This window comes from Scardinius erythrophthalmus, assembly GCF_964197995.2.
Source record: "Scardinius erythrophthalmus genome assembly, chromosome: 21".
Lineage (NCBI taxonomy): Eukaryota > Metazoa > Chordata > Actinopteri > Cypriniformes > Leuciscidae > Scardinius > Scardinius erythrophthalmus.
In genome coordinates this window covers 20,578,467-20,605,582 of record NC_138241.1, presented here as the reverse complement: position 1 = coordinate 20,605,582, position 27,116 = coordinate 20,578,467, and the positions used below count along the sequence as shown (strand labels likewise).

Below are 27,116 nucleotides of genomic sequence, written 5' to 3'. Positions count from 1 at the left end.
ATTCTTTTAAGATCTCTTCACTGAAAGGTTCTCTGGGGAACCCAAAATGGTTGTTCTGCATCACTGTGAAAACCTGCTTTTGGAGCTGCTTTTTTGGAGTAGCCTACAGTAAACCTTACAATGCTAAAAGACAAATAGATTTGTATAACTGTGATTAAAATGCAAACATTTAAATATTCTCCAAGAATAAGAGATTATTTTGTTGCTAGTTCAGCCCTACTGGTAAACATAAGCCATTTTCCAACCTCTATGTTTCTAACATGTCGTTCCTCTAAAGAAGAGCTACTCGCGCTAAAACAGTTAAGGTTTCCTCAAGAGAGGAACTACTGATCTTTATGTGCTCTAATTTCAAAATGTACTGGTGAACACATTACTGTAATTGAATGGGATTGTATTTTGCACTCATATGATATTAACTGTGACATAGGCTACTGCACAAAACGGCTTAGCCTTGTGAATCTGGTCAAAAATCAACCATTTACATAATGTTTTCTCGATCAGTGCACTTATTATTTTGCCTAGTTCAGTAAGTGATTTTGTTGTAAGCATGCTTCATCCAAATCATCAGCCCTTCTCAGTCACACATCATTGTGCCATACTCCATGTCTAAACTAAAAGAGAAAGAGCGTGGCATGTGAAAATGGCTACGGCACATATTTGTGCTAGTCATAGGCTATGTTTTGGCTATTCTGTGGTTCAAATGTGAACTTTCAGTTAATGCTTAAGGAATGTGTCCAATTGTCACAACTTATCATACTTACCATCAGACTTCAAAAATCATGTGAGTAAATACAGGCTTGTCTTACATGTACATATTCATGTAGGCTATGTATAGCAAGCACTACACAAGATGGAGGGATGACGCAATAGTACCCCCTAGTGATAATGCAAGGGGCCTGCTAGTTTTATATATTTTTATATGAACGCTAGCACCGCTGAGATACTATTATAGTTTCTATTAATATATTGATTGATTTTTTATTTTTTTCCATTTAAATGTTTGTTAAAGTTTCAGTAAATTTTTTATTTTCATCGTTTTATTCGTTTTTTTTATGTCTACCATTTTTATTCCATTTTAAGTTATTTTAGTACATCAGGTTAAACAAAACGAAAAGGAGAAATGCTGAGCTGAAAATATATTTTAATTTATTTACAGTTTATTTTATTTCAAGTAACAAACTTTCTTCAAACTTAAACTTTTATGGTTTTAGTTCATATAACACATATAGGTTATAATAACAGTATATCTATATCTATCCATATATATATATATATATATATATATACACTGCAGTATACATTTACATACACACACATCATATATATATATATATATATATATATATATATATATATATCATGTGACAGCATAAGAGGTTATACTATATATAGACACACTATATATAGTGACATCAAGAGGTTCAGGATCTTTAGCTTTTGCAGTTTCCCAGTAAACACCGCTTCAATAGTCTCTTCGGTATGCAGGTGTGGGTTTAATATTCAAACCGAAGGTTTTCAAACTCAAAGCACTTCAGCCTCACAACAAAATAACTTAATCTTCTTTGTTTCACACAGACTTGTCTTTTCCCAGCCACACACACCTACAGCATTCTCTCACACCTTCTATTAGACCCTGCTGCCGGTCTTATTAGCTGCAGCTGGAACTGCTATCTCTGGCAGCCTGGGTTTTGTAGTCCTTAATAGGCGGCCATCTTGCTTCCCTTCCACGAGTGGTGACCTGGGAGTGGTAGTTCTTAACAAGAAGCACTCTTGCTACAGCCATCTTAGAGCAATGTATCTGCCCTCTAGATTCTAGAACACACCCTCTCATGATGCCACAATATGTAATTAAGTGTCGGCTAAATGCATTGAAAATTTTCCATAGACATTTAATGGCATAGATAAACAGACATTCACTGGAAAAGCAGCCACTCTTTTTTTTAAATTTTATTTAAACAATCACTATCGCTCAAAAACAAGCACTAGTTCACAGTGAGTAGTGTGTGGAAACAGGTCCACAGGGACAGCCAAAGTTGGGTTGAAGGCTTCACCAGTGATTTTTCTCTTAAAACCAGAACCACAGCAGAGCTCTCTAAAGTTCCTCATTGCCTCCCCATCAGGTTTGCATGATATATAGACCAGCCTTCTTATGGCTGGGTGGTTCCTTAAAGCTCTGACAACTCGATAATGTAGGCCAGCCCGGGACGGATTCACAACAGCTGTCAGTCCGCCATCAGAATTCAAAGTGGGCATCATATTTGGCAGAACAACTTCTGCTTTGCCTGAGAGAAATTCACAGTTATGAACTCTGTTTAGCGCTGCATTACACTTGGCGTCCTCGACCGCCTGCTCAATGAGCTCTATGCCAATGACTCTCTCCATCTGTGGGGATAACGAAATGCCAATGGCTCCAGTACCACAGCATACGTCCAGCAGTGTGCCCCCAACACAAGCCCGATTCAGCTCCGCAACAGTTTTGTACAAAGCTTCCGCTGCTCCCCGATTCACCTGGAAGAAAGAATCAGCAGAAATGCGGAACTTGAAGCCAAGCACCTCCTCAAAGATATGGGGCTGTCCGTACAGAAGCTGATAGGGGGATTGTTCATTACTGCAACGGGTCATTGTGCTCTCCTGGAAATAAAGAGAATCCAGCTGACAAACTGCTCCGGGACCTTGTGTGAAGTACTCCACCAGAGCAGCTTTATGGATGCCAATATCCTCAGGCCTTAGGTTTTGAGGATGGAAGTAAACAATGGCCATGGTGTGACCGGCAGAATTGGTTCTTATCGTGATTTCTCTCCAGTGGCCACCATCATGAAACAAAATGCATGGTCGGAGTGGTGAGCGGCAAATAAAATCTTCATAGTAACTTGCAACCACGCTGTGTTTTGAAGGCATGTTCAGGAGATGGTCACCATGGACACATACTATGTTACCCGTTCTTCCATTGCCTATATAAAATCCAACAGTTTTTGGATTCCCATCTACCCCTTTGTTAACAGAGAAGGTTGATTTATTGCGGTATCCATCTCTCACTGGTGAGGGTACTATGGAAAGGAGAGGGAATCTTAAGTCCTTTGAAAAAGGGAGCATTGAATCCTGAGCTAGTTGCTTTGTCATCTCAAGCAAGATTTTGTGCTGCTGCTCTTGTTTCCACTGGAGCTGCTTCTCATAATTCATTCTCCACAAAGGAGTCACAGTGTCAGCCAGTCTTTCTTCCCAGGAAAGAGTGTGCCAGTCAGCAGGTAGTTTGGGGTTCCTTTCATTTCTTCTCTTTACAGGCTTACAGCATGTATTGACAACACAGCGGCTGGTTATTAAATAACCGAAACATATTTTTGGTACAGTGACGATTTTTTTCAACACTGGCCAGGTTAAATGTAAGCGCATTGTTTCATATGCACGCGACATTGGTGCAGACTTCTAGCCTAAGTTAGTCAGTGTCAGTGAGCCCGTGGGGTCACACGCTCAAACAGTCTAGATATATTCCGTCTCGCTATTTAAACGTGTAAACAGTCTGGTAAAACAAATATTGTTCCTTCTACCTTTTTTCCATGTGCCAACTTGACAACATTTTGATACGGCGCTCTAATGACGCTACTTTGTTTACTAGTGCGCCCACTCTGCTTTCAGACCGTAACAGTCGTTTACCGGAAGTAAGTTACTACTTTTAACTTTTTTTTTAATTATTATTTTTATTTTATTATTATACTTCAACAACACAAGCAAACAAGGTACATTATCAAATCTCTAAATATAACCGCAATTGTTCAGCCTTAGGTTGAGCAGTACTACTTTTAACGATTTATTTTGTTTATTTATTTATTTTGCTATTTCATTTCATTTCATTTTTTTTATTATCTTTAAAGTATACTATAATCTGTAGCTATAATTACAGGTTCCCATCGTGACAACCTACACCGTAAAATGTGAATAAATAAATAAAAACAATAAAACAAAAAGAAATTTTAGATATAAAAAAAAACTAAAGAACAACTTTATTTTGCATTGTAAAATGTATCATTGTTTGCTTTGTAAATACAAATGTAGGCCTACAGTTTTGTCAATCTGTAGAAAAGCCGAGTAGCTACCACATAGTTTCATTTATACATGCAAGAGTGGATTATTATTATCATATCAATCATATTCATTATTATTATTATTAAGGAACAAAAATAATATTGTACAAACTTTCTTAGGAGAACAAACACATTCAAGATAAGCAGAATAAACAAAATAATGAATGAAGTAAAAGAGTTATAAATGAATGTGATTTTAAAATGTATTAAAAAACAATAAATTAACAAATGAACAAATAAATAAAATATAATGTAAAACACTGATAGTAGAGGAAAGTAGTTTAAACGTTACCAATAATTTCACCAAACATTTCTGATATTTCTTCAGAAATCTGCCAAATGTTTTATTATTGTTGTTATTAATTAAATAAAGAAAATATTTAAGAGAACTGAGCATTTTATATCAGATGGTTTTGTTGTATTTTTTTTATAGAAGTTGATATTGTAAAAGTTGTTATTATAAAACGGATAGTTCCAGTCCTTGGTTGAGCCGCGTTCGAAGCCGTTATAAATTACTCCACAAACACACGCCTGTGACCGCATTACATGAGAAGAAGGCCTACTCATGTATTACTGCGCAACTGCCGCTTGGGATTCTTTGTTTCTGCTTAGCAACCTCTTTGGGAATACATTGCTTGGCGGAGGAATAAATGTGTTATAACGTTATATGTTTTGTTGCTGGTGTTTGTTTTATGAATAAAATACATATTAAAATGAATATTTTTATGGAGTAACCGTTTTATAACTCCGCTCTGCGTCGTGCCTAACAACCCCCTATAGCTGTTCTAAATCCACTGTAAAACACGGCTTCGCGGGGTTAATTTTATCACAAGTAGGCCTAATTTAGTATTATTTATAATTTTTAGTTAAATATGCTAAAGAAAAGATTTAAGAAGTGAGTCTTTTATAGCAATTTATATTGTAACGTTTTTATTTTATCACAAGTAATTTATTATTATTATTATTATTATTATCATCATCATCATTATGTAATTTTTTTTAGTAATTTTACAATAATGGGAAACCTTAGCTTACAGAGTGGACGTTCTATCCACTAGTGAAAAACTCTTGACGTTGTTGTAAACGTCATCAAACTGCGTCTTTTGAGTCAGTAAAGAGATCAGTCATCAGTTCCGCCGTCGCAATGGAATCAAACAAGGACGAAGCGGAACGCTGCATCGAAATAGCGATCGCAGCGCTGCGAGATAATGAGCTCGACAAATCCAGACGGTTCCTCGAGAAGGCACAGAGACTGTTTCCCACGGACAAGGCGAGATGTGCGTGTAATATAAATAAGTGTATAGTGGAGATCGTAGGAGGTCTGTTAAAGGGCCACCGGAAAACCTAAAGCCTGTAGTTAGACGGTAACTAAGGCCCTGAGATCTCGATCTCTTATAACTGCGAAATAAACGCATTTTCTACTTTTAAATGAGCAAACTGTATGTTAAAAAAAACCACGAACCATATATTTTGTGCTCTTGGTTATATATCACTTCTGTTGGATATCATTATAGGCCACTATTTACATATATAGGTATTGTAATCTAACATAATATAAGGCAAATTGAAATTTAATCTTAATAATTTTAACTGATAGACAGACAGACAGACATGCGGATAGATGAATAGATAGATCGCTAGATAAACAAGACATACAGACACCAGTGCTTCTTGTTAAAATGTAAGTGCTCTTGTCCCAGCTTTACTAGAGTCTATTGCTGAGAATCGAGGACCTTCTGCAAGTGAAGAAAACTTCGGAGAACATGATGGTTTACGAAACAGAAGCCACAACGCTGAAGATCACTCCTCTGGACATGGTGCCACAGAATCTGCCAAACCATACACATCAGAGCAGCTAGATGCTGTCAAAAGGTCTGTTATTTGTTTCAGATTAGCTTAAAAGTTGAGGCTCTGGTCATTATTTCTGTGATGAAGATTTAGATTTATATGTGTGCATAGTGGTTTCATCACCTAATTACGTTCTTCCTATTATACTGTGATCTGTCTTTCCTTTGGTGCAGAATTAAGAGGTGTAAGGACTATTATGAGATTCTTGGAGTCACTAAAGAAGCCTCTGAGGAGGATCTGAAAAAATCCTACCGAAAGTTGGCTCTAAAGTTTCATCCAGATAAAAACCACGCACCCGGTGCCACTGAAGCATTTAAAGGTATAATACATTAAACTCATGCATTCAGCGTTTCTTCTCAGTATGGATAAAGTTTGCATGTGGTCTTCTCATCTGTTCTGTTTCCTGGTCTTCAACAGCTATAGGTAATGCTTACGCAGTTCTCAGTAACCCTGAAAAAAGAAGGCAGTATGACGTCTACGGTGAAGAAAAAGCCCACCCAACTCACAGGCATAGGACAAATCATAGAAATTTCGAGGCAGATATTTCTCCCGAGGACCTTTTCAATATGTTCTTTGGAGGTGGCTTTCCAACCAGTGAGTCATGTGACTTTTGAAATGTGGTATTAGAAATGCAACATGTTAGTGGTTGTGGGGGAATACATTCAAAATCCACAAATGTGTCATTGTGCCATTTCTGTTTATGTTTCTAGGTAATGTGCATGTGTACAGCAATGGCAGGATGAGGTTTGGCCATCAGCAGCGACCCGAGCGACGAGAACAACAGAGAGAAGTAAGAGTATTCCAAGTTTATAAGAGTTTTTTGTGCAGATTTTTTACTAGTAGGGAAAGATACCCCACTTAAGTACAGTGTGCATTTAGTTAGTTATTGTAACATATTTAGATATAAGTTTTCCATTTACAGAATGTTGATGCATCAGCCATTGTGCTAATAATGGAAATAAACAGAAACATTTGCTAATTTAGTAATTATTAAATGTAAAATCACCCCCCTTTAGGGGAAACTTTTGCCAAATGTATACATGACTTTTGATATCATTCCTCATAAAACATATATTTTTTTAATGTGTCATTAATATGAAATACTAAATCAACTGTTCCATTTAAAGGTGCATTGCGCAACATTTCATGTTAAAAATACCCGTTTTTCTAACCCATACATGCTTAAACAATTGCCTGATGGGCTGAATGAGCCCTTCTCTGATCACTGCGATTGCCTCTATAATCCTGTACAGTAAAATAAATAAGAGGGATTCGGGTCGGAATTTGAGACTGGGCGTGACGTCATGCGCGTTCAGTTGCAGTGTTGCAGTTTCGCTTGTCGCCAGAGGGGGCATAGTTCTGCAAAAACTCAGAGACTTGCGCAATGCACCTTTAAAATTGTGTTTCGGCAATAATTTGTAAAATTCATTTTAAAGGTACATTTATTCCATGACTTGCTTATAAACAGGCCTATGATACTTCTTTATTTGCCCATATTTTAAATGAAGATATGGTATAACAGCATCAAGGGAGGTGACAGAGATGTTACGCAAACAAAATTGCTGAGATTTTCCATAATTCTACTCCACCTTAAAATTACATAAAAACCAAGCATGTATTTCTAATTCTCCTCTGGTGTAAAAACAGGAAAATGCTAGTGGCGTAAAAGGTCAAATAAATGACATCCAATCAAATTACCTCATCTTTTGCATTCAAAACTTACTGCATCCACACAAGCAGTGTGCATATGAGCAGAGTATGCTGCCTTAGCAAATCACGCTAAATTACTGCTGTTCTCGACAGTGTACATTTGTAAAAGTGGGGTTTTAGCATTTACTAGCATTAAGAACAAATATAGACACCGACTGTGCATAGAGATCGATAGAAGACTCTTTTCAATACTCAGATATACCCTGTGTGAGTTCTTGTTTTAAATGCTGATAATGGGTTATAGCTTATACGAGCAACAATGCCAACAGTTCAACAAACAAAAATTTAATATTAAGTGATGTTCATTTTAAACACTATTGTTAGCGCTCTTTTGCAACGAAATAATAGTTCCAACAAAGCCACATCAGAACTGTTGTGCGTCTCCAACACAGCGGCGTTTCATTAGTGAGCGAATCTGCGGCTTTGAATGAATAACAACTCTTCCAATTCATAAATACTGTCAGTTGCTTTGTTAAAGGGATAGTTCACTTTGAAATAAAATTTTGGTATGTTTTAGCTTACCTCAAGGGCATCCAAGATGTAGGTGTCTTTTTTTCCGCAGTAGTTTCAATTTTGATATTTTTAGGTCAAACCGTTCTTGTCTGTCAGTCATATAATGCAGGTCTATGGTCACTGTCTCAAAGAGCATGCACAGAGTCCAAATTAAAACAATTCCCCATCATCCAAATTAAACAATTCCCCATCGTAAGTACACATTGATGGCCTAAGACACGAAACGAGCGGTTTATGTGAGAAAACGAACAGTATTTATATCGTTTTTACCTCTTATACACAGCCACGTCCAAGTGATCTGAGGGCGCGCGCGCATCCTGGTGTGTGACGTGTACGCAGACTGGTGCATAGATATATACACTAGATGTCGCCTTAAAGACATTCGTTCCAATGAACTGCCGTAGACAAGGCGACATCAAATCACTTGGACGTGGCTGTGTTACAAGAGGTATAAACGATATAAATACTGTTCGTTTTCTCACACAAACCGCTCGTTTCATGTCTTAGGCCATCAATGTGTACTTACGATGGGGAATTGTTTAATTTGGACGATGGGGAATTGTTTTAATTTGGACTCTGTGCATGCTCTTTGAGACAGTAACCATAGACCTGCATTATATGACTGACATACAAGAACGGTTTGACCTAAAAATATCAAAATTGAAACTACTGCGGAAAAAAAGACACCTACATCTTGGATGCCCTTGAGGTAAGCTAAAACATACCAGAATTTAATTTCAAAGTGAACTATCCCTTTAATGAATGAGTGATGATATGACTCATTCATTAAAACAGTGACTTGCCGCCACCTACTGGCGTGATTTAAAAGTATCACTTTTTTACCACCCCTTCATATTTCCCTATTGAATTTTTTTTATTTCAAACATTAGGCCTATCTCATAACATTTTTTGTGCCATTGTAATTGCATTCATGCCACATCTGAGCAGGATTAAATGGTGTATAAATGCATCTAGATGCAGCTTGTACCACTGCAGTGCAAAGATGGCTTTTGTTGTTCATGATTTCATTTGATTCAAATTATTGATTTAATTTAATTTAATGCTTTATTATATTAATTATATTAATGGAATTTTAAGAATTTGACATAAAACATGACATAAGTTTAATAGGGTTAGAAAAACTTTGCCTTAATGAAGGTAAAAAATGCACCTGAAAATTAATTTAAGGGGGCAGATATTGTCCCTTAATGGAAAATGTGACTGCAGGGGGGTATACAATGAGAATGTGTAATGCCCCATGGGGCATGCCACTCTAAACAGTTTGGGAACCACATGCCTAACTAATTTAATTGAATAATTACCCCATGAATTATATTAAGTATTAAATCATAAAAAAAAAATAACACTAGCAAAAACATGCCACTTGGGCTCTTTTGTCCCAATTCTAGGATTTTACCTTTTCACATCAAAATAATAACACTTTTTTTTACCCCATAAATCTAAAAATATTAATGTCCACAAATCCTACAAACATTAATGGACACAAAAACCTTTAATATTCAACATAATATAATGCCATATTTTCCAGATACACAAAATGAGATCAATTAACTTTATAAACCGTTTTGAGTGACCAAATAGCACAAATATATAGAGATGAAATGACAAAATTAAGAAGAGCATAGTGAAATATTGTGCCATCTATGGCTAAAAGAAAAAAATTACAATTGCTTACAGAATGTTACTTTGCATTAACTGAGCTGTTGTTATGCATTTAAAAGAATTATTCAGACTGATGGAATATAACGGCAGCTTTTTCATTCTGTCATGATGTAACTTTTATTTTAATAAACGATTTTCATTATCCAGGGTGGCCTTGCCTTGTTTGTACAGCTGATGCCCATACTCATTCTGATCATAGTCTCAGCTCTCAGCCAGATGATGGTTTCCAGTCCTCCATACAGCCTCAGCCACAGACCGTAAGACTAATCATTGACTGAAATGTGCATTATCTTAAACATATGATCTGGTGTGCTTGGTTTATTATTATTATTATTATTATTAGTATACACTATTATTTTAAACTGGTGTGTGACAATACTTGCTTAAAATGCTTTTTTAAAATAATTGCATGTAGTGTGCAATATTGCTGTTTGTGAATGTAAAAGGTCTGCAGAGTTTTAAAGATCAAAGTGCACAACAAATAAAGTTATTGTCTCCTAAAAGAAAGAATCGATTATGAACTGCTGAAACGATTCCTCAGCAATTCCAGTCTCAATTCCTGTTACAAATGTAACCTACTTGACCCGCTTCAAGTGGGATTCTAACTGGCATCTGTGGCATGGGAGGTATGCGCGTTATCAAGGACGCTAGAGCATGCCTCTTGAAGCCAGGGGACAGCTCTTACTAGCTTGCCACTCATCCCCTTAAACATCTCTCCCATCCGGGTCACGGCACCAAATGTAATTATAGAGGCACTTTAAATGTATATGAAGCTCTTATCCCATTGTGCATTTTGAGCTAGCTGTCAAACTACGTTATATATTGTTTGTTTTCATTTTGAAACCTCAATTTTACAGCGAAATGTTTAAAGTGAAAGCAAAAACATGTTTATTTTGAAGAATGATGGTTGTCTTGCGGGTGATGAATATCTCTGACGTTATTGTACATTCCACCTGCTTTAGATCCATGGGCCACACAAACAGGCGACACACTCCTACTCTGAAGGTGCCTTACTACGTTGGCGACCACTTCTCAGAAGAATATACGGGAATGAATCTCAAGAATGTTGAACAAAGTGTGGAGGATGACTATATATCAAACCTGAGAAACAACTGCTGGAAGGAGAAACAACAAAGTACGTGATTCATATGAAGCTGCTTAATAATACGTGATGTAAAAAGAATCTAGAAAGTAATTTTGCATAATGTTCTGAAAACCTAGACATCTGTGCTCTTGTTTGCAGAGGAAGGCTTGTTGTATCGGGCACGTTACTTTGGGGACACAGACTTGTACCAAAGAGCGCAGAAAATGGCAACACCCAGTTGCTCGAAACTTTCAGAAATACAGATTCTGTTACATGGACACTGAGTAGCAGAAAGTGAGTCGACGGTTTACTTTCCTTTTCTGAATTTTAGCTTGTTTATTGAGTGCGTTCTTATCTTACCTGTGGACTTTCTTTGACCGTCTGCGTTTGTTTCAGGAAGTGTCCTGTTGTGACGTCATTTGAAGATATTCGTGTACAGAAATGTTCTGTTCTCTTTGCTAAAACGGGACATTGCATTGCACCAGTTTAAGAGAAGCAAAGATAGCCCATCCTGGTGCCACAGGAGTTCGCTCTCATCTCTCCTTCAAAATTTTCGGAAAATTACAAGTCGTGGAAGATCTTAACATCTGTGAAGTAGTTTTAAATATGGATTTAAAAATGTAATGAATTAAGAATGAAAAATTAGATGATTTGCTGGTAGAGAGGAAAGTAAACTGCTGTTAAATGGTAATCAATGCTGCTAGCTTACTGCTTTTCCTTTTTTATTTACACCTCGTTTTTTCTTAAAGCATTTTTTCAACACCCATATTTGGGCTTTCTGAGCCAACTCTGAAATTTCTAGTAGTGTTTAAATCTGTTGATCTGACCACAGAAAGTCAAATGATTATGTCGGTGTCATTCAGCATTTAATGAATTGTTTTGCCTGTTGGATTTTTAAAAAGAATGTTTGAGATTTATGCAAATGGAAAATTAATTATTTATTAAATGGTGTCATACTATTTCTTCCATTTTAATTTTTTTTTTTTAGAAAATGTATTAACATTAATTGAACAGTGTGTTTTGCAAAGTGTAGATTTAAGGTTCTAAAGCATAATCAAGTGCCTTGCCAGCTCCAGTCTTGTTGTATACACTCCCTGCATATATGTAATATAGGAAGGAAAAACATCCCTGCTTGAAGTTAGTGCTTAGACTAATTAGCTACTGAAATTCTAATTTTCCTGGAGATTTTCTTTTTTATATACGTATATATTCTGTTCTTTCGGTTCAGTGCAACATTTTATGATTTTGTCTGTATGTATGTAATATAACATAGTTACCCAAAAGGAAATAAACAATAAGAATACATTTTCTTTTTAACAAATTTAGAGTTAAAATATAAGCATGCTTAATTTCCATACTCTAATTAGTCTGTTTGGACATACATTTCTTTTAATGTTTCTTAAATGCTCCCCAAAGGTGCATTCAACCAATCAAAAGTACATTAAAATCAGCAATGTTGTTAAATGTTTATGATATCAAATATCTGTTTTCTATTTTAATATATTTTAAAACGTAGAAAGCTGAATTTTTAGCATCATTACTCCAGTCTTCGGAAATCATTCTCATATGTTGATTTGTTGCTCGAGAAACATTTCTTCTTATTATCAATGTTATTTTCATGGAAACCGTGATACATTTTTGTTAAGATTATTTGATAAATAGAAAGTTCAAAATAACAGCATTTAATTGAAATCGATTTTTGTAACAATTTAAGTCTTTACTGTCACTTTTTTAGAGTCCTTGCTGTATGAAACTACAAGGAAAGAATTCATTTAAAAAATAAATCGTAGGCGACTCGTAGTCGACATGTCAATTTTGGAATTGCACACCAGGAGGCAGTCATGAGCTTCGCGCGCGAAATCAATAAAGAAATACACGCTATTTCCTCATCAACATCTCTGTTATGGGCATAACAATACATACAAAACAAAAAATGCACATTCAAATCATGAACTATCGTATCAAGACCTAAAAAAAGCCTTTTTAGGTCTTGATTGGGTAGTTCTACATAGGTTAATCTCCTATCTAAGCATTGATATGGATCATACAGTTATAGCCACTCAGATTTGAAATGGCAATTCCAACACTGACGTGTCGACTGCATATCCAAATCTATTTATATAGATATATAGATTTATTTATAATTGCCTTGTAATTTCATTCATACTTTCCTTGTAGCTTCATTAAGCAAGGACATCCAGGCTGACTAAAAGGCCCTGCGAGTGTCCGGACTGATGCAGGTGGGCTCAGTGTTGGTGGTCAGAGTTTCGTGAAATCATGAATTGAGCTGATTTTTATGGGCAGCACAGTGAAGGAAGGAGCAACAGAAAAATCCCTGGACTGCTTTGAGTAGTCGGTAACCATAGAAACACCATGCTTTTAGTAAAGAAGACAGACTCCTGTTTTGTCTGTGGTCACTGATGTTTAAAATCTTAGAAACCATTATTATCTCCAGAAGAACTATGAACTGATTGTGAATGCATTATGGCATGATAATGGCGCCTGACTGCAAAATTCTGGAGCATCGAGGTTTTCCTTTCTTTTTTCTGAGGGAGAGGAATGTGTTTGATTATTAATTTCAAGTCTAACCCAGTATGCCCACTGCATCTAAATAATGTGCGTCTCTGTGTGTGTCTTCATCCAAAACACTGTTCCATTTAAGATTTGATTTATTGCAGGAGAGGACGAAAAGGATCCCAGCTCCCAGAGGGGCCAGGAGAAACTCTGATGTTGGATAATTCTTGCTGAGATGTAGTGTTCTTTCATGCAGTTCCAATACGCTGCACAGCAAGTTTAGGTGTAAAGTTACACTTAAGGTTAACACAGAGATCCGAGCCACTTATCTAGTGGACCATGAGGAGGTCGCTTTCCTTCAGTGACATTATTGCACAGATGAGTAATTTATTAAAATGTCATGCCATTTACAATTTGGCCCCCTTTTTGGGGAACCTAACCCTAAATCAACTCTAAAAACCTTCTGTAAGCAAAACTGTGCAAAGATCATGTCTGCCAGTATTGCTGCATGCATTGTTTAATGCCTTCAGCGAAGATTAATTGAGCCACTTTAAAGATTATGCTGTGTGCTTCTGAGAAAGAGAATGCTGCTGACATTTTGAGTGCAGATTTATACTGGGGAGGAAGCATGAAAAAAATAACACCTTGCAATGCAGAAGTGAGGATTAAAGCTTTAAAGGCAAAGCAAAAAAAAAAAAAAAAAAAAACTAATCCAGAAAGAATGGATTATCAGATCTTATTATAACACAGCTTTTTGGAATACTCGATTCTGATAGGTCAAAAGTGCCATCCAACAATTATTTTCTAATATTCACGTCACCCATGAAAACGCTGTATAGCTTACCCAGCTAACAAGTTCACAGAACTTTAGATAACATTGTGGCAAGGTTCTCTCAAAGTTATATGAACAAAAGTTCTCCAGTTACATTAATAGAACATTCGTTCAAAGTTAAAGGCACAATATGTAACTTTTTTTGCTTTAAAATGAGCAAAAATCACTATATCTACGTTATATATTTTTTTTAGTTGTGTACTTACATTATCCTGACTGTTTCCAACAACTTTCAAACCAGGAGAAATTTTAATTTAATTTTTAGACACGGCACGTTTCTTTATTTCCGTTTTGTCGAAGGCAATTGTGTCATATCCGCGTTGTCCCTGGTTTCCGCCTATGGTTTCCGCTCGTACTGCCATGGTAACCAGAGCTATGAGCAGAGCCCTCTGATTAACCAAAGCGACTGACGCGGAGTCGCGGACAACTGTGTAGTTCGTAATGTCTATCTGCACGCTGTTGTTGTTTCGTTCAAACATCACGGACCATGGCAAGCAGACTTTGGATAAAAAAGGAGAACTAAAACGAGAATCAATATCAGCGCGGTGTTTTCGAGATGCCTAGAGCTCCCATAGTCAGTATATAAACGAGAGCTCTTCGACCGCTCCTACATGTACTTATTAAACAGGTGAGCACATTTACATAAAACTAATCAATGTTATATAGTTCAACAATGATAAAATGTTAGAATATGATCTGTATGTTATTCTAATGTTGATCTAGCTTACTGCTAGTCTCATACAGACAAACTAACATACATTTCAACACATTCAAATGCAGTTTAGTGTGCTAGTGTAATGTTAGACCAAGTGAAACAGCGCTGCGTTACCTCACAAGTTTAATTTGTCTAATAAACTGACCTGTGAGTAGTAGCTAATTCAGCGTGTAGTTCGGTAGAATGAAATGTCCATATTCCTTTTATATCCGCGGGAGCTCGCGTCGCGTGTGGAGCTGATAGCTGTCTCTTAGCAATCCCGAACTGCTTCATATCACAGTCATGATAAAAGCATCGATGTATTCAGTCATCCATAAACATTATTAGATCGGCCGGCTTGACGTTGACGACAACATCCATAATTCTTAGCATGTGTTGCGTCATCAAACTACGCCTTTGTTATTGTAAAGAGGTTAGCGACCCCTGGTGGCGAAAAATTCCATACTGTACGTTTAACTGGTCTTTAATAATGTTCTCCAAACGTTTGCACACAAATAATCTATAGCCTACATCACACACGTGTTTTTTTTTTTTTTTTGTTACTAGTTTCAGAATGCTTAGGGAACATTCAAAAGTAACAATCCCATATTGTTTGAAAAATGGAATGTTCTCTTTTTACCAAGATTTTTTTTTTTTTTTTACATTTGAAAAACTGGAACTCGTTCAGTCTTGAATGTTTAGAGAACATTCAGAAATAAATTTTCATAGCTTAATGGGAAGCTTCAAGCTTCTGGGCAACAATATACTTTAGTTTTTCTCTTGTGAAAATGACCTCAAAGAACATTATTGTAACATTGTTGCAGTCTTTTTTTCTTTTTCTTTATTGAAATAGGCTTTGCTTTCTATAACTTCATTAAAAAAAATCAATATTCATATCAATATTTCATGTCAATTGTCCTGTCAGTCAGTGCTTTCTATGTCTTATGCCGTTTTGGTGTCAATATCAGGATGCATGTTTCTAGGCACTTTACGTTTATTTGATTAGCAGACAGGATAGTGTATGTGTATATATATATATACATCTGAAAAAACTGCCACCTTGTATCAGCAAAGCCAAAATGAGACCAAAAGTGAAAGTATTATTAAAAATCACTAAAGGCAATCATAGAAGAGTATGAGAAATCTGGGCTCTTTTCAGACTCATTGCAGATGAAAGATTGAAATGAGGCAGGGTAAGTGCAGGATTTGCCTTCACTGCAGCATATCAGTTGCAGAAGTGACACTGTTCTGCAGAGCTGCATGGGATATGCTGAGAGGGGGGAAAAACTGCACCCGTCCTGATCCGTGCCGTACAACATAACCTCTAAACATTGATGTTTCTTTCTTAGAGCATGTGAGAGGAGGAGTAATCCAGAGTCAATGTGTCTCTTATGTCTTTTCCTATCTAGCTCATAGAGTACAGTAATGCGGTGCTGGCAACACCAAAACGGTTTGATTCCCGAGGAATGTGAGAACAGAGAACATGTGTGTATATATGCGCAGTTTTTTAAGAAATTAAAGAGCATTTTTCATGGAAATTTTTTTTCTTTGTGGAATTTACATATTGTATTACAATTTGTATACAAAAAAAATAAATAAAATAAATAAATATATATATATATATATATATATATATACCCCCTGCATGTTGTATGTCAAGTATGTTGAGGTTTGCATTGCTTGCCTACAGCATATGTTCTTTCATATAAATCAGGTGTCACATGTATGAATTGAAACTACAGCTAGTGACAACCATAGCCATGGTAAAAAATGAGCACTTGAAACCCCCTGTGGGGCTTTCAGGGTTGAGTTGCGCTATATGCTGACATATTCACACAGATAAACAATGTCATGTGTGCTCTGTCAATTGTCCTGTCTGTCAGTGCTTTTTATGTCACATCGTTTTGGTGTCAATATCAGGGTGCATGTTTCTTGGCACGTTAAGTTTCGTTCCGATAAAACATTGGATTTGGTCTATAATGATGCACTATATCAAACCTAAGGTGTATTAAATATCAGAATACACACTTAGAAATGGTTTCAATCCAAGGTCCTTGTTAATGTGAACTGGTTGCTTGCATTTGGTTAACCATTACTTAATATTCTGCCATTAGCAAAGAAATAATAAGATTTTCCCTAATAAAACTGAATCCCTGCTGCAAATGAAGGTGTAGCGAACCATTTTATATTTCAGGTGAAGCCAAAACAAGCTATAATTTTTTTTCAGTCTATTTAAAAAAATGCAATAAACAAAAAGTAGGAGGTATCTAAATAATCGTGCCTAAATAAATGGTTAAATTTATGGTATATGCCAGGTCTACTTAAAGAAAAAAACATTATAGTGTTGGCTAGATATCACTTGTTACTGGGGAAGAGGCAATTTAGGTTTTTATAAAGAAATATTTATTAATTTTAACATTAAATTGGTTGCATGAATGATTAAATTATTCGCTCATAAAGAGACTGGCTGAAATTAAATTAGCATAGGCTACTAGCATATATAGGCTACTATTTCTGCAACATAATATATATCATATAGTGTGCTGGTCCAAATTCAGTCAGTCACTTGTTTTGTTCATGAATGAATCGGCTTTTGAAACAAATCGGTTGAGTGAATGATTCAATAACTCAATCATAAAGACTTGGGCTGCGTCCGCATATCGCATAGTTTTCAAAGTTCGTATTTACAAGTTGGGAAGTCCTAATTTATTGTTAAATTTAAATTGTAAATAAATTGTTTGAGATTTGCATCATTTTAACTATATGGAATAGATATAGGCTAAAGAAGACTGTGATATTATCTAGCCTATTTTTATAATTTCTTCAATTTTTTTATATATTTTTTTATTAATGTGATAAATATTCAAAGTCTTGAATTGTGGTCTGAGGATCATGTAAATTACAAGGGTAGCCTACCATTATTCCTTAGACACCATTAGTCCACCATAAGTTCAAGTTACATTATTAACACAAATGTATTGATTTAATGCCTTTTTTTATTTTTTTTTATTTTTTATAAAAAAACAAAAACAAGATGAAACTTATAGTACATATAGTAATCTTGCGTTAATTTTTAAAAGGAAGTATTTTTATTTTAAAAACGATTGGCAAGGAAAAGTGGCATATTTTGTCTTATGGTTATTTTCACTTCTCGGGGCTAACTGATATCCCGAATGAGTATTTAATGTGAAACCAACTGAATTTAATGAAATTCCGAACGTGCATTTACTGACAAGCTTAATAGCAGCAGCACTTCGCGTCTTCATCTCTCTCTCTCTCTCTCTCTCTCTCTCTCTCTCTCTCTCTCTCTCTCTCTTTATAGAGGGAAGACGCATCCTGTAATCAGGTCACACTTCACTGTAGTCTCAGCATCCGTCTCTCGTCCTTTAAAACAGAGGAATCGAGACATCAGACAAAATGGTGTGGATGAATGATCTGGGATGTGTTCTCGTCCCGTTGCTGATGCTCGTACGGTTTTCCGTGCAGGTGGACGTTAAGAGCGGGAAAGAAGCTGAGAAAACGGGGAATTTCATGGAAGATGAACAGTGGCTGTCCACCATTTCCCAGTACAGTCGCAAGATCAAGCACTGGAACCGCTTCAGAGATGTGAGTTGTCTTTAAGACGATGAATGGTGACATTACATGACTCTATCTGCTTTAGCTCGTATCATTACCGATGGTTTAGATTTGTTAGGAAGTGTTAGGAATGCGGGACAGTGTTTATCCTTAGACAACATAAGTCCTTCAACATTCCCTAAGAAATCGATCTTCTTTTGAAAGCAGTTGCATTTAAGATGATGAAAGATCTTGGGAGACAGGTTAAACTGTTGGGTTCATGCTGTAAATGTAGTAAAATGCTTTAAATGAAGACTTTAGACAAATCTTTGGATGTATTTTGCATAGCCAGGTAAAATGCTCTGAAGATGCTCAAATCTTCAGTCAAACCCTAATTGGTAACAGTGTACCATCTGTTGTTGTTTGTTTAATTGACAATAGGTTTGATTACAGTATAAAGCAGATTGCATAGAGTGTCATTCATTGCCCAGCTGGTGGATGTGATGTAATAATAGGCAACTTTAATAATTGATTAGGACTTCACATGTATTCAGAGGGAGATTTATGGATTGCTCAATCTTGCAAAGGTTATGTTGTAGCATGTGTCACTGTACAGGTATGTTATTTGATCCTGTATTTAATGGTATTTCTTTATGAACATGCATAAAAATGGTCAAAAATCAATGATTATAATGAATGTGCAACACAATCAGAATTAGGTAAAGTGATGATTGATATTAGGACTTCATGTTTATTCAGTTATTTTCTGTTGAGTTCTGCTCCAAATGAAACATTAAACCGGCCAGCAGAAACTGTGATTTATCTCCATCAGTGCTTGGCTGGCAGCTATTTTTACCCTTCTAGAACTGGATTAAGTGTATAACTCCTTCAATGATTACGTAGAAAAACATCTAAGCGAACCAGGAATTTATCAAAATATGGAAATGAAAAGATTAAGTGTGAATTAGACCGGGATTATAAATAGATGGACACAGCATTTCTACATCAGTGGCTTACATTCAAACTAGGCCCTGCAGCAGACTCTGTATCCTCCAATCAATGGATATTGATCACACCATCTCACACATATGAATAGCGGAGGAGCGATGCTTGTCCGACACATGCCGCGGTTGTTTTGGTGGGAGAAAAGAAAATTAAAAGAGCTTTTAGGGGAAACAACTCAGCCCTTTTACTGTCTCTGGCTTAACCATCAAATTGAAATCCAGGTTGTTCTTGAATTGTACTTGAGGTGACACTTCAGTTGCACTGAATGGAACTGGCCCATGACATGCTGTCAGCTGTTTTGTTTGGGTTGTCATGTCATTGCACAGTTCGGGAGTCCCTTATAGTGAATGATTAATACAAATGAGTATTTTTTCCCTTTAACTTTCAATGTGTGCAAGATATGACAGAAGCAGGACCCATTGAACAAGAAGGTCAGAAGATGCACTTAGCACTGGTGCTACAGAGGTTGAAGGTTTTGTAGCACAGGCCAGACAATTGTAGCACACGTATAAAACATTACAATCTCTGAAAACAACCACCAGTAGTGCAGTTACATCACTTAAACAGGCATGTGACTGACAAAGGACATTAGTGTTTCATAAAGGGCAAACAAAATACAAACCTTAACAAGAAATGCTTTCAAGACACACATTTTATTTATGTGGAAATATGGCAGACTGCAGGGACATAACACCTCTGGATTAACATTAAGTAAATTTTTTTAATATATACCAATATCACTAATCCAAATCACAATCCAAACCACATCCATCCGTTTTGGTTGAGCACTTGAAAATACTGCTTAATTTTCGCCGGAAGACGAAAATACGCAAATTTTACTCGCTAAGATGAGGAAATGGCAGAGAGGCAACTGCATAGGAATATGATTGTTGTGCTTGTTTGTTGGGCTGCACAATTCAGCCCAAAATTTTGTTTTTATATATCGATATGACTCATAATAATACTTTTTTAAACAAAATAAGAAATATTATTACTGTAATAACACAAACAACAAACTATCACTTCACACAAACAAGCAGCTCTGTTTCACACACGCAAAACTGTATCGCACATATGGTATCGATCATTTTGTACCATGTTTGACATATATATTGAACTGTACAGCCCTGATTAGAATCAATATCAAAATGGATTTATTAATGGTTTTATATGATGGTAAACACATGCTAGTGCTTGAATTTTTTTTATTTTTTTATTTTTTTGAGATAGCAAGGATTCGCACCAGACACAGCGACAGGCCCTCTGACACAGTTCAGTACCTTTTTAACAGTCACCTGTTATCTTTGATCAGAGACAGAGATGGAACGGATGTAGATCCTGAAAGTTAATCTCTCTCTGAACTCGGCTTATTTCATTTTTAAAGTGTTGCTTGTGACAAAGGCAAATAATCCAAATTGATGTTGGCTTTCAAAGTCCTTTGAGGTTCTCACAGCAGAATAATGATATAACTCACGCGAACACTGATGAAAGCAGCAGAACATGAAAAGCCCATGACATTAATATTTCATATACATTTTGCATTCCATTTTTGGTTGATTCTATCATTTGTATTTTTTAGATAAATTAGATCATTGTAATGATATTTTATTGAGCGTTCCCTCCCCTTTAAAAAAACAAAATAAAATTTCACATGCCATTGCAACCTATGGTGAGAAACTATACCAGAACCAGACTATAATATATCGGAGCATACAGGTATATTTAGTTCCCTTTCAGTCGTTCACGTTCGACGTAGTCCCAATCAGTCGACACGTCGACTACGTCTCCGTTCCCTCCTTCGGGAACGAGGGTTGCATACGTAACCGAGACGATCTTTGTAACATTGGTAAGTTAGCTAAAAGTATAAAGCCGAGTTAAACAGTTATTATTGACCAATTTTAACATTAAGCTCATTTTTTTGTAAATTTGGTGTGCTGTCAATACAGAGAACAACGACAAAAATCGGTGTTGCCTACACCGTGTTATCCTCTTTTTAAAATTTGCACCCTGTTGACTTCAATGGGGCAAGTTTTAAACCTGCTTTTAGCCTCTTAACATCCTTGATGTGTCATTACAAGTACACAGCTAATGTGAGTGATTCCTTCTGAGTGATCACGGGTGAATCTGACTGCAGTAGATGTGAAAGATATGAATAAAAATGATGTTATTTCAGCCAGCGCACATACCTGTTTACATCCTGTTTTCGGTCAAAGTCCATAGTAATCGATTGTCGAGTTCACGCGCGTGATCATAGATAACTAAACCTATGCGGGTCCTTTTGCAAGTAACAAACAATAGGACAAATACAATAAAACAAAGATACAAAAGAAATAAGGGTAGAGTAGGTCTATTTAATGGTAGCATTCAAGTAAGAAATAATACAGAAATTGTATTAGAAATTGTTACTAAAGTAATCAAAATCTAAAGTAATGCACAGATTGACACACATTGATCCTATATTGACACACATCCGATTTCGTTTACATTCAAGTTATAACTGACTGCGTTTACGTGAATATTCGCCAATACGGGCTTTTTGACATAATTGTGTGTGTGTATTTGACCGTTGAAGTCTAATAAGTTGCAAAAGAGATCTGAATTCGAGATCACATGCTGTCTGAGAGGCAGCTTTCTGTGCGCTCTCTTTGGGGTTGGGTGTGTGATAGAGCATGAGTACTGCATTGAGACATTGGTTGACATTGACATCTGAAAACATCCTGTCTAAGGAGAATAGTTAGTTCAAGGCTACATACAGCACATTATAATTTGCTCCCATCTGGGAATCTTAGTGAAGTATGTCAGATTCTCATTTTAGCAAACTGAGTGAGGTCCATTTGAAAAGTCATTCAACATAAACGTTTTCATTTGGTTGATTGATTTATAATGCTTGATACTTTTGAGACTTCCAAAGTATAATACTTCAAGTTCTATTCACATTGAGTTTTATTTTTTAATAACAGTAGCTGCATTAGATATGATTACATTGCAATCTGATAAATTCTGACTGCTGACATAGACTAGAATCAGTACCACTTTTGTCATGCTCTCTTATCTATTTCCATACAAGTGGAAAATTAAATCTTATTTCATGCTTAGACCAAATATACTGCAAGAATGTAATAGACTGGGCAGTTTAAAATGACAAATCCCCGTTGGACACAATTATATTCACCATTGCCTTTGCCACATTAATTTTGAAGTGAGCTATATATCAGATTTTCCTAACATTATGGTCTTCATATAAACGAGATATGATAAAGAATAATTCAAGAGAGTAAAAAAATGATATAATGGATCAATTCAGTGCACATTTACTTGCTTGACTTTTTTTTGCCAATAAACATCTTGTGGAGTGATATGTTCACATTCATTATCTGGAAACACTATTCGAGTTGCTGAGAGTAAATGGCTCTGATTGCACCCCCCACACACACCAACAGTTAAAGACAGAATCCAGGAGTGAGTCTGTTATCTATTCTACTGAAAGTAAACAACCAAATACAGTGGCTGGCAAACCCACTCTTTCTCTCCCCCCCTTCACAATGTAGAAGAAGCTCATTAAAAATCAGTGCTTTCCCTCATTCCAGAACGCTGTGTCGGCTTGCACCTGTTATTCCACCACTACATTTTTAATGAGGAAAAATGTTTCGAGCCTACACTGAAAATGGTTTTCCATTTAACCATTCATTGCCATTTCATTTAGAGTGCATTTTCTTTTTCATTCAGGGTGGGTGGAGGAAGCCTGGTCTTTGTGATTGCTTTAGATGTGTCTTTTTCTTCATTTATGAAATTTTCTCTGTGGATTAAATGTTGAATGCATTAGTCTCTTTTTTAGACAGAACTCTGTCGAAGGCTTCGTTTGGCACCGCTAAGCAAGTTTGTGTTTGTCGCTGATGAACGTAGTTTAAAATAGCCTGGCAGTATGCAAATGCATCGCTATTTGGCTGTCAAATTGTCAGTGAGTGATCTCATCTGACTAGCCGAATGGATGTGCATCTGCAGAGAACCTCAGCGCTGGCCCGTCACAGCTCCAGTCCATCAAGATTACTCTTGGAGGTGGGAATGTCCTCACAACTGCCAGAGATAGCATATGGTCCATAACTACGGATAATGCAGTTTAAGATGATACACCCAAATACCCCATTAAGCTCTCAGCCATGATAAATCAGCATTCAGGGCTCTCAAATGCAAAACATTACGCTTTTTTTGGAACTCAGTCGATGCATGTTTATGCACATCTGTAACCCTGGACCACAAAACCAGTCACATGGGTCAATTTTTTTTAAATTGAGATTTATACATCATCTGAAAGCTGAATAAATACGCTTTCCATTGATGTATGATTTGTTATGATATGACCGTGATACAACTATTTGAAAATCTGGAATCTGAGGATGCAAAAGAATCGAAACATTGAGAAAAACGCCTTTAAAGTTCTCCATTTATGTTCGCGATTGTGCTGCATTCACTCACAAAAATAAATGTTTTATATATTTGCGGTAGGAAATTTACAAATTATCTTCATGGAACATGATCTTTAATGATTTTTGGCATAAAAGAAAAATCTGTAATTTTGACCCATACAATGTATTGTTGGCTATGGCCACAAATATACCAGTGCGACATGTAACTGGTTTTGTGATCCAGGGTCACAGGTTGTCAACAGGCTGGATTGTCTGAGGAGGAGGTTGGGGCCTGCGGGACGGGGGAAATTGAGTGCGGTAGAATGGCTGTTGAGAAAAGCGAGTGAGGGCATTGCTGCAGAGTGTCTTGGCTATAGGCCAGGAGTGTAGGTGGGCTTTAATTGAGTGGTGAGAAACTGGCCTTTCATCATTCTGTTCCTGGGGTCTGGGCCTTTCTTGCTGAATTAGACTTTTTATCTGGAAAGTGCAGGTGCCGTGAGTGGCATACCCAGGCTAATTTTCGGAGGCTTTGGTCCAGTTTGAGGCATGAAATGGCTCTTTTAACATGTCTTTTTCCTTCCAATATGTGCAAAGGAATGAGTGCTATCTTACATTTCTGTCACCCTCTTGGCTGTTTCCTGCAGCCCCTGGGAGTTTGGGTACCAAACACTGTGTTCTCTGAAGATCAAGCTGACTTACTAAAACCACAGAATTATAAAAGGCTTTTGCTCTGGGCATCCAGTTACAAATACAACAATGACAGTGTTATGTTTGCCCCCTAAGACTGCTCATCATTGATGAAGGTGGCATTTTTTTTTTTTAAATGTCCAGTTTAATTGACTCCATTTAAGTTCATTTTGCCTCCAGCGGTAATGAGGAAGGATTAAGCCTAAAGAGCTCCATAAATGTATGGAGGTAATATGAACTGTCAAGCCTGTATTCCCCTATAACCCCCAGCATTCGAGTCCTTCATTTCTTCCGTTCTCAAGCAGAGGAAGCCTTATTGACTGCTTCTAGTGTCAGGTTTGCTCATTTAAAGGCAGCACTTGCCTGCGCTGTTTTGTTCTCCCTCACTTTCAGAGCTGTCAGTTGGTTCCTTACAATCGGTTGGAGTGTTATTGACGCTGAAGAGGGCAGAAGATTGAACATTACTGACTTGCAGTTTTTCTGGGCACATTGGAGATAATTTGACACTCTAATTTGCATTGAGAAAAATCAAAATTTTCGTCTAATGTGTGTTATATAATTTCTGCACTGCCTATCTGCATGCTATTGGTCTGACTACCATAGTTCTGCCCCAAACTATTAAAAATTTAATTTAATATATACAACAGCTAGTTCCAGTCCTCGATTTTGATTTTCCGAGTGCCGTTACAAAAATACTAATACAGACCAACATCTTATGAGTGAATCTATTCACAAAATAAGGTGAATAGATTCACTCATAAGATGAAAATCTAAATCGAGGACTGGAACTAGTGATTATATACAGTGCTATGCATAAGTTTAGACACCCATGCTAAAGTTGACTAAAAAGAGGAATAAAAAATCATCTTTTGGAAATTGAACTTAATGCCTTAATTAAAAAAATTAGGAAAAATCCAACCTTTAAGGACACCAATTTTCTTTGTGAATGAATAATGTATCATAAATAAATAAATGTTCTTCCTTAAAATACAGGGTGCATAAGTTTGGACACCCCTATGTTAAATTCCCATAGAGGCAGGTAGATTTTTATTTTTAAAGGCCAGTTACTTCATGGATCCCGGATACTATGCATCCTGATAAAGTTCCCTTGGCCTTTAGAATTAAAATAGCCCAACATCATCACATAGCCTTCACCATACCTAGAGTTTGGCATGGTTTTATTTCAGTTTGCCTAATAGCTAGTTTGATTTGCATTGAGAGATAATCTTATGGAAAGTACTCCATGCCAATCTCTTGGTATGGTGAAGGCTATGTGATGATGTGGGGCTATTTTAATTCCAAAGGCCAAGGGAACTTTATCAGGATGCATAGTATCCTGGATCCATGAAGTAACTGGCCTTTAAAAATTTAAATCTGCCTGCATTATGGGAATTTAACATAGGGGTGTCCAAACTTATGCACCCTGTATTTCAAGGAAGAACATTTATTTATTTACGATACATTATTCATTCACAAAGAAAATTGGTGTCCTTAAAGGTTGGATTTTTCCTAATTTTTTTAATTAAGGCATTAAGTTCAATTTCCAAAAGATGATTTTTTATTCCTCTTTTTAGTCAACTTTAGCATTGGTGTCTAAACTTATGCATAGCACTGTATATTAAATTACATTCACCTCAATAGAACACCAAGGATGATAACTATAACTATATAACTATTCACCCTATTTTGCAAAGCGAAGTTAGCTGTTTTCTGTGAATGTGTAAGACTTTTGATTCATTAGCCGCTTTAAGTTAATAACTAGAAGAACAACAAAGTGAAGTAAATGGTAAAACTATTTATGCTATGTTAATGTTATGTTAATACATTCAAATATTATGGAAAGAAATACCAGTTTGCAATATCAAGCAGTATAAAGAGCTGTTTTGTACAGCTAAAAATAATTGGAAGTGGATAACACCAGAAGTCTTGCACACACAAGTTATAATATTAGTCTGATGTTAAAAATAAGGTGAATAGGGTCATGCGCTCAACTGATTTGTTCAAAATTACAGATCATTCATTTAGGAATGAAACAGGTGACTGTCCTTAGTAAGTCAATGAATCATTCACTCAACCGATTCGTTCAAACACTCTGAAATGAATGTATGTTCACTCGTAACTACAACAGTTAATTTGACTGTGGCTTAAATTGGAATTGTGTCTGAATTAAGGCCCGTTCACACCAAGGATGATCACTATAACTATATATTTTTAATAATCGTTCTAATCAGAATCCCCCTTCTTTATAAGAGCTTAAGCTTTTAATGCGTCAGACAACATAACTCAAGAGTGCGCATATAATAAGCAGAATGTTATCATGAGTCGATGTGAACGAACACTAATATAGTTATCGTTGTAGTTATCTTAATAGCTACCGTTGCCTTTACTCCAGTAGTACAGAGTACCTGAAAACCATACTTAAGTAAAAGTAGACATACCTTACAGCAAAAATGACTCAATTACAAGTTACCAATTCCAATACCACGATTAAAAGTCTGCACCGGCTAAA

General features: G+C 36.3%; 3 protein-coding genes across 4 annotated transcripts in view; 2 read left to right on the top strand and 1 right to left on the bottom strand.

Annotated features, from left to right (window-relative positions):
- Positions 1-1,446: 1,446 nt before the first annotated feature.
- Positions 1,447-3,606, bottom strand: trmt2b (tRNA methyltransferase 2 homolog B). Its single transcript, XM_081351945.1, has one exon. It carries the CDS (start codon positions 3,409-3,411, stop codon positions 1,963-1,965), a length of 1,449 nt encoding a protein of 482 aa, XP_081208071.1. The 5' UTR covers positions 3,412-3,606; the 3' UTR covers positions 1,447-1,962.
- Positions 3,607-5,173: 1,567 nt separating this feature from the next.
- dnajb12a (DnaJ heat shock protein family (Hsp40) member B12a) lies at positions 5,174-11,876 on the top strand. Of its 2 annotated transcripts, none has more exons than XM_081351944.1 (9): positions 5,174-5,356; positions 5,780-5,951; positions 6,101-6,246; positions 6,345-6,521; positions 6,638-6,717; positions 9,981-10,090; positions 10,796-10,968; positions 11,077-11,211; positions 11,318-11,876. In XM_081351944.1, exons 1-8 carry the CDS (start codon positions 5,224-5,226, stop codon positions 11,199-11,201), a joined length of 1,116 nt encoding a protein of 371 aa, XP_081208070.1. In that variant the 5' UTR covers positions 5,174-5,223; the 3' UTR covers positions 11,202-11,211; positions 11,318-11,876. The 2 variants fall into 2 exon arrangements, with proteins under 2 accessions (XP_081208070.1, XP_081208069.1); XM_081351943.1 differs by having other exon boundaries at positions 5,182-5,356; positions 11,314-11,876.
- A 6,498-nt stretch (positions 11,877-18,374) lies between these two features.
- The window catches only part of spock2 (SPARC (osteonectin), cwcv and kazal like domains proteoglycan 2), a gene marked incomplete at both ends in the record, with an annotated part of 35,549 nt that continues 26,807 nt past the window's right edge, over positions 18,375-27,116 (top strand). The window contains one exon of the mRNA XM_081350268.1: positions 18,375-18,563. Coding sequence (XP_081206394.1) covers positions 18,375-18,563 — 189 coding nt within the window. The remainder of the gene's footprint in view (positions 18,564-27,116) is intronic.

Excerpts from the sequence above, each read along its gene's own strand:
- dnajb12a (XM_081351944.1), top strand. The coding sequence starts at position 5,224 with ATGGAATCAAACAAGGACGAAGCGGAACGCTGCATCGAAATAGCGATC. Across the intron at positions 10,091-10,795 it reads TACAGCCTCAGCCACAGACC|ATCCATGGGCCACACAAACA; the intron begins GTAAGACTAATC and ends CACCTGCTTTAG. Across the intron at positions 10,969-11,076 it reads CTGGAAGGAGAAACAACAAA|AGGAAGGCTTGTTGTATCGG; the intron begins GTACGTGATTCA and ends TCTTGTTTGCAG.
- trmt2b (XM_081351945.1), bottom strand. The coding sequence starts at position 3,411 with ATGTCGCGTGCATATGAAACAATGCGCTTACATTTAACCTGGCCAGTG.